The following is a 13,491-nucleotide window of genomic DNA, read 5'->3' as shown; positions in this document are numbered from 1 at the left end:
TTAAAGTCGATTTAACATGAATAATGTTGAGGTTATCTTTCCAAAAGTTGTGCATCGGGTTATATTTGTTTATGCCACAGTGAAGAACCCCAATATGACTAATCCCTGGGCTTGTGTTTGGGGGTGGGGTTGCTGGAACCTAATTAATAATCACTTCATTGAACTCCATATTAAAAATCCATATTTTCTGCAAGTTTGAGAAGGAAGAAATAATGGGGGGAAAAGAATGTGCATCTCAGCCAATGCCTGGAGCAGGGGGAGTAGTCTTGACCTTTGACCTCGAGATGGACTATGACAACACATCTGATAGGCCCTGAGGGAGCTCTAACCACGGCAGCCCACCCACTGATCCGTGCAGACAGACGGCCCCAGAGGCACACGTGTTATAGCAGGCTCCTCTCAGACACTATAAAACATTTATATATACAATAAATGTACAGCGGCTTCAGAAAGTATTCAGACCTCTTCACTTTCTAAACATTTTATTGTGTTGTAGATTTAATATTGAATTGATAAAATTGCCCATTGGTTTTTGCGAAAAATTCTAAAAACATATTTTCACGTTGTCAGTGTGGGTTATTGAGTGTAGATTGTTGAGTAAATATTGCTCATTCTGTCGTTTAAAATTAAATTTACACCACAATAAAGTGAAAAAAGTGAAGGGGTCTGGATACTTTCTGAAGCCGCTGTATATATGATATATGACACTGTATAACACTCAGTGAGCACTTATTATGACTTATTATTACTTATTTTTTAGATTTCTACTGCTGTAGCTTATGCAGAAAGAGTTATGATGTGTTGTGTGTTCAGAGATGCTCTTCTGCATACCACTGTTGTAATGTGTGTTTATTTGCGTCACTGTCACCTTCCTGTCAGCTTTGACCAGTCTGGCCATTCTCCTCTGACATCTCTCATTAACAAGGTGTTTCTGTCTGCAGAACTGTTGCTCACTGGATTTGCACCATTCTTTGCAAACTCTAGAGACTAGTGTGTGAAAAAATCCCAGGAGATCAGCAGTTTCTGAGATACTCAAACCAACAACAATCATTCCACGGTCAAAGTCACTTAGATCACATTTTTATTCCATTCTGACGGTTGATGTGAACATTAACTGAAGCTCCTGACCCCTATCTACATGATTATATGCATTGCACTGCCGCCACACAATTGGCTGATTAGATAATCACATGAATAAGTAGGTGTAATAAAGAAACAATGTTCCTAATAAAGATCTCAGTGAGTGTATATGTAGGAATTATTCCTATGGGATAATTTTATAAAAAGGAATACACGTGCTATATTTTATGTTGATCTCAATTTTATGGAACTGCATGGTGGTCTCCCATGGCTTGGTGTTTCAATGGCTATGTGGTAACGTGCTAACATCAGCTTTAACCCCAGAGAGAGTCCTTCCTGCTCACAATTACACAAACAAAACCAGATGGAGGTTGCATCATCCATCTGCTCAACATGGTGGTTTACATGACAAGCAGTACTGTAAAAGAGTACATCTCCTCCTCCTCCCTCCGACTAATGTTTTCATTGAACAGCAACATGTAAACCACCTTGTCACAATATCAAGTTTCCACAAATAAATATAACGCAAGCTTTAGGACATCCTCGACAGCCTGACGTGTGCTTTCTCACATGCCGGGATTTGCAATGTGAAACACAGCACCGTAAATCATTTAGGCACAGTGTGCCCGCCTGAATGTGCCTCTCTAACATTACACAGTCCCTTAAAGAAACATCCAGACAAAAAATAAAAGTCCCGTCAACAACACAACTGAATGAACCATTTAGCCACAGTCCCAAGCAGTATCCAGTACGCTGTCCTGACTGCACATTCGTGCTCTACCCTGCCCTTACATCTGTCTGCGCGTGGTGCGCCTGTCGTTTTATGTATCAGAGCAGGGTTTGTGGGGTGTAGGGGAGCGTGAGATTTCGGCGCCCCCGGCCCCAGAACGAGCCGCACATTCCGCGTCCCGCCAGCGTAAACACGCGTTCCCCCGCGCAGCGTGGCCTTCTGGAACGGCACCCGCGTATCGAGCTTCCGTGCGGCTACAATGACCCCCACGGTCAGGTCTATTATTCCTTCCTGCAAATGGCTGCTTTCATCCACCAGGGAAGAGTCCATTTTCTAGCACTGGGTGATAAAAGCGTGCATTCCTGTCGTGTGTCGAACACCCCCTGAGACAGGCCCCCCCCCCCGCAAAGCATGCTTGTTAGTTCTCCGAACTGATTACAGATCATCCCCTGCAGAGCTAGGCATTTAATTGTGTCCTCACATACAGTAAGTGCTCTGTCTCATTCTTCTTCAACATCCGCTGCTTTCAATACCCCATAAAATTGATATGTGGTTACCTTCCGCTGAATGAATTGGTGTATTGTCTACAGATTAGCCACGGCATCACATAGTATTATGACATCAAATATTATTCATGCACATCCTGTTGTACTGGCAGGGATAAACCCTGTGGGTTTGCCCTGATTTGAAGGATAACTTTTAAATGTTAGCCAAGTGTAACTAGGAACGATATGAAAACGAAATAGCAGTTATTTCCAGTACATTAAGGAGAGTGCAATATTCTCAGGAAACTTTTTTACTGAACATTCATTTTAATGTCCCTTTGAAGGTGATTTCAGTGCTTCATATACACAGGTTAGGATTTGCCTTTGATTGTAATGCATGTAAATTCCACACAGTGAAATTCACACACTGGTACAGAGAAATAGCCTGCAGTGGATTCGGTGCAAACAGTGGGCTTTAAAACAACATGTATGAAAACACAGGTGTGACATTAAGTCACTAAACTGTCGGCGAGTGAAAGATTGGCTCACGCGTTCAGAAGTTCACTTGGGGTTATTAGTACCGTACTGTAGGCAAACGATGCCTCTTTGTAGAATAGGGAAAGGCCACCTCATCTGTTAGCGTCAGGGGAACTCAACAAGACGACGGATCTGCTAGAGAAGGGTTAGAGGAGCAGCAAAGGCTTGCTATAAGAAAAAAAAAAGAGACCCACTCGAGAAAATACATAATTATTCACAAACTTGATATAGATGAGCAAGGAAGGCTGCATCAAATGAGCAACACAGTTTCTGAATTATATTATATGCTCAAAAATAGGGAAATTGCACTATTACAAAGATATATTTTGTTGAAAAAAAGTACTATTTTCAACAAAAAATAAATTTAGGAATCATGGAATGCATATGGAATATGAACAATCACACAAACATGCAATATTTTATGTTCATCTCAATTTTAGAGAACCGCATTTTTCGCCCCCAAGGGTTCCTGTTGCATTGGCTATGTGGAAGCGCACATGTAAAACCCTTAAGTCATCATTAGCATGAGAAAAGCCAGACACTCTTAGGTAACAACACAAACTAGAACAGATGGGTAAAAACAGATAAATACAAAAACGAGAGCGAAATAACCTTCTTGCGGGTATATGCTTCCACCAACCAGTCAAGTTGCAGTTACATCCCTGTCTGTCCGGCAATAACTAACTTCTAGACTGGATGAATCCACAAGAGGTAACATGGGGATTGGGGACACAGAGGCCCCAAATCTACCATCAGAAACCACCTCCATCGGTAGAGGGTAATCACAACAAAAATGCAACCACAAAGGCCAAATTCACAGGAGCCAAGAGTATAAGGCAGGATCGGCAAGGAAAGAAGGAATATACTCACAGTGGTTAACATGCCACCCAAAACAACTTTAATGGTGCAGGCATTCCAAGCTACAATAGTCGTCATAATACTGCTATATTTCAGTTAGCTAGGTGCTTTTGAATGTGAAAATAATTTTTAGTATTGTCTAAATGGCATGCGAGTGGGATCTCCCATCATTGGTGTGGAACAGAAAATCAGTCCTATCTTGTCTTCTTCCACACCAAATAACCAAACACGGCAAAAAAATATTTACTTAGGCCTATACTTTTTACGTTTCTAAAATAAAATTAATTGTTGTTACTTCTGGCCCATTGTTCCTGGTTGACAAGCCAATGCATCCAATACAGCCAATATGCCTCAGACTGCAAACTCATTCTATTCTATTCTCAGAAACCTGAACGCTGTTGGTTAGTTCAAAGAAATCTTCCAAACACCAAACGCTACTGACACTCATGTGACTTCAGCAAACAGAGATCCATTTAGAGAGGGACAAAGAACCTTCCATTTTTTGCAGGTTGATATCCCTTCAGTGCATACCCCAGCCCAATAACAAAAATGGAATGTGACATGGCCCTTTCGGAAAACATTTCCATGAATACGATAAGATGCAACCTCCAGAGTTTGTGGAAGCAATTTTCTTTTAAGCACAAGGTGTCTCGTGTCTAGGGTTGGGAAACAGGCCTCCCCCTCCCCCTGACCTCCCGTTGCTCTCTGCTACTGCACATACAGACACTACGTCACGAGGATGGAGGATGAAAACTTGTTTGATTTTGAAATACTTTCTCGGCCTGACGTGCAGCAGTGGCGTGCTGGATTTCACACAAACGCACGCTTCAGTGGTCTGTTTAATTTCCCTTTGTTTCATGGTACCTTCATCTTTACAGACACCACTCGCATCTATTATCCACGCACTCCCCAAACCAAGTGTTCAGTAGCATCTGATTTGCGAAATGGCGGTACATTAAAAGATTCCCTTTGTTTTAAAGACCCACTTGAGATTCCACCACTTAAAAAATTATGATGACGGCCAAAAGGACCTTGAATAGTTCCTTAGTCCATTTGATAAGGAACAGTACACTAGAGCTAGAATTAGAAGAGAAAGTCAAAATGGGATGTCATCCTGGCTCCCCAGAGCAGATTCTAACAGAGGGCAATTCCCAAATCTGGCATGGGTTTCATTTTCAAAACCGCCATTCTGGATCAGCCCCCAATCTGTTACGACCCAAATTCCACCTGCGCTACAATAACTGCGCTAGCGGACATAACACAAAGCCACACTAACAATGACCACCACAACCTTAAAGAAGACCCAGCTGAGCACAAATGATATGCAAAAAGACAAGCAGGTGTTCATTGTACAGCAAAGCAGGAAGTTAGACCTATCCAAAAGGTGTCACAGGTTATTGAGTGACGCCCTGGGGCTGAATCTTTGTGTAGACAATGCGAACAAAAAGCTAATGATCTGGGGTTATCGGGGAAATGAGAATGAATTAAAATAGGTTTAACTTTGGAATCCTGTGTTTCTACACCCCTAACTTAAACCCTTAGAGAAGCCCTCACTTAACCTACATATACATATGGGCAATTCCATCGCTAAGGATTTGACATTTGAACACAATTACAAAATGACAAACCAAATCCCTCAAATTATAATTACAAAATGTTGTGATATTTGTGATGCAAAAAGACAGGTATTTTGGGGAGAAAATACACTTTCTAAAAACTCTGAATTCTAATTCAGAAAGTTTGATATCCATGTAATGCAGGAAGCTTGGCTGAACGTAAAAACATTCATTTTGAAAATGTATTTATTTGTCTTGATTTTTATGAGGAGATACCAGTGTTATGGATGTGACATCTGAAATGTAAATTGTTTGATGATCTACTTCCAAATCAAGCTTTATCATAACACATTTGTTGTCATCTGAAATGGTTAGTTTTGACATTGAGAAAACCATCTGAAATGGTTTTGAATGTTTTCAAGATGACCGCAAAATAGCATTGATTGCAATGGTAATGGGACTAATAAATACATTTTAAGCACTTTCCTGTTGTTAGTCTACATTTTATCAGACTTCAGAATGGTCACCATCGACTGTTTGGGACATAATAAGTTTAATTGGGTAAGTAAGTTTCTTTTTTCATGCTCAAGTTGACGTTACTGTGGAATTGCCCATATATTCTACATTACATAATTTAATAATTATTATTAAGAATGACAATTATCAATTAAATCGCTATATTCGTTGATCGGTCAGTCTACAGTAACCTGGGCCCAGTATTTTGGGTTTTTGGATAGGATTTCAGAAGTCGGATAGGATTCAAATGGGGTATTTCAAAACTAGGAGCTGTGATCCAGATTGAAAACAAGCAGTTAAATTAAACAGACAAATTTGTGTGGATTTTCCAACGGAATATGTGATTCACATCACCGTGATGTCACGATTCGGGCAGGGTCAGACTGCACTGCAAATTGCATTTTTTAAAATCTATATGCAGCAGAACACAATTCCCAACCAATGAGGCTGGGAATGCAAAAACGTACTGATGTCAGGTCACAGAAGAAAAAACGGCACTGGCACAGGAAATGAGGTTCAGACAGAAACATAAACAATGATGTTGGCATTGCTGCTAGAGAGCAAACAGCATCAGGTTAAGGACAAATAAAAATATATTTTGCTATAATTCATAAAGATACGGATCCATTTTTGCATGTCGTATCGATTGGATAGTTGTTGTCCGCAAAACCCCTCCAGATTATTAATGGACAAAAATCCAAGGATCTACTGGTCACAGTTGACACCAGTATGGCAGGGATTTGATTGATGATGGGGCCAATCACTGTCTTAAGAACTAGTCGGAGCACTAGCTTGACACAACAATACAATGATATTTCTGGCTAGGGGACCTCCTAAACTTTAACCAGAAAAGAAGCACAATAGTTCACGACAATAATCAGATTAATAAAAAAAGGGGTGGTGTGGGCTTATTTCTTCCTATCAATACGACAAAAGGTGTCCGTCAACATGAGGACAGCAGCGTACTGTTGCAGGGCACTTTCCCTCCCTCCTCAGCAGGTTCCTCTTCCTCAGCTGACAGACAAAGAGGCTGCAACAGCCTGTCTCCATCCTCTAGTCAGAACAGAAATTAACTCAATTAAGGTGTAAGCTCCCTTTCTGATTAAGGATGTTCCAAACAGTTTTTAATTTTAATTTAAATTTTTTAATAAAAATTGTTGAGACGATTGTTTTTTTCTTATTCCTCAACCTCATAATGGTGTTCTTGACAAACAGCAATAACAGCCTCCAAAGTCAATCAAAAGCCTTTGGTACCTTCATATTCCTGCACGAAGGAAGTGACTGAATACACCTATTCCGAAGCAGTAGAGAAGGCAACCGTCCAATTACTTTTGGTCCCCAAAAATGAGGCCGACTATGTACAAAAAGGGATGTGATTCCTACAAGCATCACCCGACACGGAAATAAATACCGTCAAAATAAAGGGGACGGTCCGCACATTAATCTCACATTCATCGTTTAATTTCAAATGCAATGTGCTGGACTATGGAAATTATACCAACTGGTCTGAACTGTACGTGATTCTTAACTGAACAGTCCAACGCTGATGTAGCAATTGAAAGCAAAGGTCTAGAGCAGTGACTTTTTGACTACTCTTCAAAGGGTGAAGCATTAGGGTGAAGCATCAAAATCTCACAGAAGCTGTTCATTTCCATGGTGCAGCACTGTTCCTCCAGCTCTGTACTGCATGTACTTGTGTGTGTCTGTTAAGTTCAGTATGAATAGAAGATGAAGCACATAACGGCGTGAATCTCATACAATATGTGAAGAATTACTGGAGATGAGAGAAATTCCACAAGCAAATGGAGTGTTTAAGGTAAATAGGTGCGAAAAATATCTAAGGGCTGCATGTGTAAGTGAACAATATCTGTTTGGAGACATCACATGTACTTTTATCAGAAAAACTGCACCTTTGCTGGTTTGCAAATTGGAAAAAATAGCCACATCGCAAATCTCTATATTTAATCTCTAGACTTAACTCAGGAAAAAATGTAAGGGTGTGTGTGCATGTTCACTTTAAACCTACGAAAGGCTTAAAAACTAGTCACGTTTGCCAAAACAGTAATGCACATATTCACTGACTCTCTATTTCCTGCCAGATGTTCACAAACAACAGCGGAAATGGGAGCTGCCCGATTTGGTTAGATGTACGTCTCTGCTGGGTAATTTTCTCCTTCAGGTTATTCATCATGACCTTAGGAAAGTGCTTTTGAGGTCATTGTGATTAAAAGCTATTAATGGCATCATGGGCAAGCCAGAATAGTCAGCAAAGACTGTGATCTTACAGGGGGTAATAAAATGAGAAGCCACAGAAAGAGGAAACCCCAGCAAACGACACAAAGAAATGCCCTGTGACTGGTGGTGATATAGTGTGAACAAAACTGACACAATCGTGTACCACAGAAATCACATGCGTGCACAAACACACACACACACACACACACACACACAAGTTTTTAACTTTCAGGGAAACTGAACTGACAATGGTCACAGACCCATCATCACCATAGCTTATAATTTAGCTAATGTATCCGTTCCCGGGTTATAATTAGATCACTAGCTAGCTGGTTTTGAAATAAATCATGGGTGTACATGTAGCTTAGCCTAGGATACAGCCAGTACAACATAAAACATTTATTTTCCATAACTTTATTACAATGTTTTTCTGACAAGGAACCAACCAGGGACATCATCCTTTAGAAACCCCTGATAAAATGCAACTTTGTGCAAAACCTGCAACTGTGATTTAACGCTGCTCCCATTATAAAAAAAGGAATTTGGATAACTTCCTGGAAAGCTTTTTTTGTGAAACATTATTACGCTAAATGTTACGCAAAACGTGACACCACATAGTATTAAAGCATTAGTTGGTTCAATGTCCGTGGGATTCAGAAGCTATCAAAGGCATCACCTTGGAAAGAGTCAGCAGGGTAGGCCAAAGATTAATCTGCGTACAGTGCGGTTGACATACTTTAGCAGTGTGCTGTGAAGCAATGCTTGAGCCAAGGGAGGGACGGACTAGTAACAGCCTACCACTAGCCAGACATGCGCAATCAATGAAACATGAGGTGGGCCGTGACATCAGTGGCTGCCCACATTATCTTGTGAAAACAGGAAAAAATGTTACAACACTAAATGTACGGTACAGTAGAACTGGCCTACATACAAACTGTCGTCACATTAGCCCTGTATTCTTCTGGGAGCAGGGAATTCACAAAGTCAACTTCTCATAACATACCCCTTAAAAAAACAAATCTCAAAAACTGCAGTTCCCGGATTTGTATTTAAAACCCAAGGATGTGCAGTTGCCATCAGTTTTAATTTATGTTTGAAAAGTCTCCCCAGTTATTTTTGTGAGGTGAAGCATGAGGGACATGCCATGTGCCATTCGTTTTAACGTGTGTTTATACGACTAAACTGCAGACCTGTAGAGAAGGGCTGCTCTCCAATGGTCTACAGGCTTGCCTGTGTCTAAGTAAACATTTTTTTTTTCCCTCCATGAAGCGGTGGAGTGATGGCTTTATCTTGTTCCTCTTTTTGTTCGGCCTGCACTCATTTTCCCCCTATTAAGTGGCTCTGACATCTGATTGTGTTTTCATCCCCATTGTGCTTTTAAATAAGATTGTGTTTGACGAGTACGGTTACAAAAAAATTAAATAAAGAGCTTCCCAAAATATTAATTACCACTAGTATTAGTACACCAAGTGATATTGATGGTCGGGTTCCAGAAATACCCAGAAGAATGAAGACAATATTTCCATCATTTCACACAAACTATGCATGAATGCTGTTTTCAAAATAACAATAAGAGGTACATGATACATATAAAAAAAAGAAGAAAAAAGAAAATAAAAATATTTTATTACCAGACCTCCAATAGTAGGTCATTGTTGATTTCTGTATTCCAGCCGTTCCATTGTTAGTCATTCCACTGTCAGCGTTTCTGCGCAAACACTTAGTATACCCTAGTGCCATATGGGGGGGGGGGACAGGAAACCTGTATCCTCAAACAACGTTCCCACTCAAAACAGCCCCAATAAGAGGAGAATTAGGAACTCAGGTCTCTTCGGAGCAGCGGAAAAATGCTTTCCGCTTCAGCGAGGAGGAAACAGACGGGAGCCGAGCCAAAGCCTCGCACATGCCGTTAGCGCGGCCTCCCCTCACTTCCCCACCCACGGCCCTACGTCCCGCCCTGCCTCTGGAGCGTCCGCCCGTGGCCCTACGTCCCGCCCTGCCTCTGGAGCGTCCGCCCGTGGCCCTACGTCCCGCCCTGCCTCTGGAGCGTCCGCCCGTGGCCCTACGTCCCGCCCTGCCTCTGGAGCGTCCGCCCGTGGCCCTACGTCCCGCCCTGCCTCTGGAGCGTCCGCCCGTGGCCCTACGTCCCGCCCTGCCTCTGGAGCGTCCGCCCGTGGCCCTACGTCCCGCCCTGCCTCTGGAGCGTCCGCCCGTGGCCCTACGTCCCGCCCTGCCTCTGGAGCGTCCGCCCGTGGCCCTACGTCCCGCCCTGCCTCTGGAGCGTCCGCCCGTGGCCCTACGTCCCGCCCTGCCTCTGGAGCGTCCGCCCGTGGCCCTACGTCCCGCCCTGCCTCCCCTCGCTGTCCCGCCCTGCCTCTGTAGTGTTCACCCGTGGCCCTAAGTCCTGCCCTGCCTCTCGAGCATTCGCCCGCGGCCCTACGTCCGGCCCTACGTCCCGCCCTGCCTCTCGAGCGTATGCCCGCACTCCCGGAGGGCGACTCCAGCGAGGTGACACTCGGGCTGTGGCAGGAAATGAGCCCTTTCAGAGATACTTAATAAATGACTTTAATAAGGTCATACCCGCAGTCGAGCGACTGGGCACATCCATCCCATCGCGTCCATGACTGAACGATTGCTGTACTCAAAACATTATACAGGCAGTCGGATGATTAAATGCTACTGAAGACGAATTAACTGGATTTGCCGCTCTGAGATTTTTCCTTTTACCTACCCAACTATTGTCCTTTATCACATTACAGCCCCTTACCCAATGATAGAACTCAAAGTGCCTCATACTTGGTTTCCACTGCCCTATAGATGCAGGCATTTAAGTAATGATCCGTTCATCATAATAGATATCAAATCCATAATTTCACAAGAGCTCCTTTGAACCCAAAGCCACCTGGGCACCACGTCTCGGTCTGATGTCTCCCACAAGACCCCATTTCAGTGGAAGCAGGAGACCTGAAATCTACCCAAAATGGAAATCTATTGGACAGCCGCACTGCTGGTACACATGGAGGGGCCACACTGCTGGTACACATGGAGGGGCCGCACTGCTGGTACACATGGAGGGGCCACACTGCTGGTACACATGGAGGGGCCGCACTGCTGGTACACATGGAGGGGCCGCACTGCTGGTACACATGGAGGGGCCGCACTGCTGGTACACATGGAGGGGCCACACTGCTGCTACACATGGAGGGGCCACACTGCTGGTACACATGGAGGGGCCACACTGCTGGTACACATGGAGGGGCCACACTGCTGGTACAGATGGAGGGGCCACACTGCTGGTACACATGGAGGGGCCACACTGCTGGTACACATGGAGGGGCCACACTGCTGGTACACATGGAGGGGCCACACTGCTGGTACTCATGGAGGGGCCACACTGCTGGTACACATGGAGGGGCCACACTGCTGGTACACATGGAGGGGCCACACTGCTGGTACACATGGAGGGGCCACACTGCTGGTACACATGGACGGGCTTTCGGCCTGATCACGGCGTAAGCTGGAGGGCCACTGAGAGAGAAGCTTTTTGGTCACCTGAGCGCGTTTCAGAATTACACATGGCAGTAGGCAGGTCATACGCGGAACAGGCCCAGTGGAGGGGCAGGGGGACGGGTGGGACTGACAAGGTTTTACCTGAAACACAGCACGTCCGCTGGGCGAAGACAGGCAGGTGACGGAGCGCTGGTCCACCAGGTCCAGGGCCTGCAGAGCTGAGGGTCCGAACACAAACTTCAGCCTGAGGGCAACAGACACGGGTTCAACCCCACTGCCGAGGAGCAAGTGGCTCTAACAGACAACAGCATTATGCTGTTGCTATTATAAAAAGACCGAAACTGTGTCAAATACGTTTCTGTGCTCAAATGATCTTGCCTGGTGCAATTGAGACAACCAAGAGGACCAGAGGCGAGGTTTGCACTTTTAGAGGGTACTTCATAGGTTACAATACATCAGACAGGCTCAGTAAATCGCAGAAAAGTATTTTAATCCAAAACAATTATTTATTTGTCTGTCTCTTCCAGACCAGGGTCAAATAAATAATTGTTTTGGATTAAAATACTTTTCCAAACTGGATAAAAGCGCAGAGTAAAACCCAGCATTCTTTTTCCATATTCCAGATGTGGGAGGGTTCTGGGTTTTACTGAGTGCAGTTACCCAGCTAACTCAGTAAACCCGCTTCATGAAATGCCCCCCAGAAATGGTTGGAATTTTTGTTAATGGAAAACCGAAACATTATGGAATGTCCAGAATCTTGCAAGGCATCTTTTGGATTAGATGCATGGCAGGGAATTCCCCTGTCAGGATACTGCGTCATCACCAAACACCAAAGGATATGAGGATAAGTTAGACTTTCCATTTTTGCTGAGAGGAATTAGTCACTAGTCACTTAATTTTACTACTACAATTTAACCCTTAACCATTATGTCAGTTGCCAATAAATAAAGCATAAACAGAAAGCTGCTTGAACAACAAGAAATTGCTTAAATCGGTTGCGTGTAACTGACCCAATCAATGAGCTGAGAATTTTCTGGCAAAACAACAGTAGTATTTTGAAATGGTCCTCACTGAAAGTTCTCAGGAAACAAACGTACTCCAAGGATGGGATATTGATATCACAGGCCTCTACACTAACATATTTTCCAAGGAATACATTCCAGTGCTCCTGAATTGTTTTCCAGTTAGCGCATGAATTTTCTGGAGCAAAATGTAAATGAGCCTGGTATCAAGGCACATTGGTATACTGTAAGGTTACCTGTAAACACAAAAGTCTCATAGGGTAGTTTTGAGGGGATAATTTGAAAAAAAAGAATTTTATATTACAATTTATTTGCACTTAACATCAGGTTCAATCAATAAGACATTTGACATATCAGTATGTTCAGGTATTAAAGGTAGGGATACAGCCCAGGACTAGGACAGGTATAAATAAATAAATAAAATAAAAAAGACACCCAGATATACATGTGTGGGGATACATTTTTTAAATAAAGAGAAAGCCTTTCTTTAAAACATTTGCCTCGCAAATGACACTGACATGAGTGAGGAGAGGAAAGAGAAAGTGACCTGGCCTCCCTTGTTACAGGATGTGACTAAACTCTTCGGTAAGACTCTCTGTCAACAGCAGGAAACAAGTTAAAGTAAACCACTTTCCACTTCTGCGGTATGCGAGTCACTACTGAATAACATACAGAAGGCACCTCCACAATTTCACAGAGCCCACTGCCATTAGCAACACCTGTTCATGTAAAATTTGACTTTTGAGAAATAAATTACCAGTAACAGGACAATGCTATGGAATACTAACTGAAAGACACACATGAAGACACTGATTAGGACACCTTATAAATGGGAGCAGGGTTAGGTGTTCGATAATAAGCCAAATAAAGTGTAGTCTACTCCAAGTCATTATGTACAGGAGGTGTTAAAGACTTCAACCTCTTTTCACATTGCATCCACCACAATTAGTATTGAGTAGTAT

General features: G+C 43.2%; 1 protein-coding gene across 4 annotated transcripts in view; it reads right to left on the bottom strand.

Moving 5' to 3' along the window:
• Nucleotides 1-13,491, bottom strand: part of zswim7 (zinc finger, SWIM-type containing 7) — a 28,564-nt gene that overhangs the window by 9,157 nt on the left and 5,916 nt on the right. For all 4 annotated transcript variants that reach the window (XM_061248933.1, XM_061248934.1, XM_061248935.1 and 1 more), the window contains one exon: nt 11,649-11,751. In XM_061248933.1, the coding sequence (XP_061104917.1) occupies nt 11,649-11,751 (103 nt within the window). The remainder of the gene's footprint in view (nt 1-11,648; nt 11,752-13,491) is intronic.

This window comes from Conger conger, chromosome 7, assembly GCF_963514075.1.
Source record: "Conger conger chromosome 7, fConCon1.1, whole genome shotgun sequence".
Lineage (NCBI taxonomy): Eukaryota > Metazoa > Chordata > Actinopteri > Anguilliformes > Congridae > Conger > Conger conger.
The sequence above is the reverse complement of the archived record's forward strand: the minus strand, read 5'-3'. Positions and strand labels throughout refer to the sequence as shown.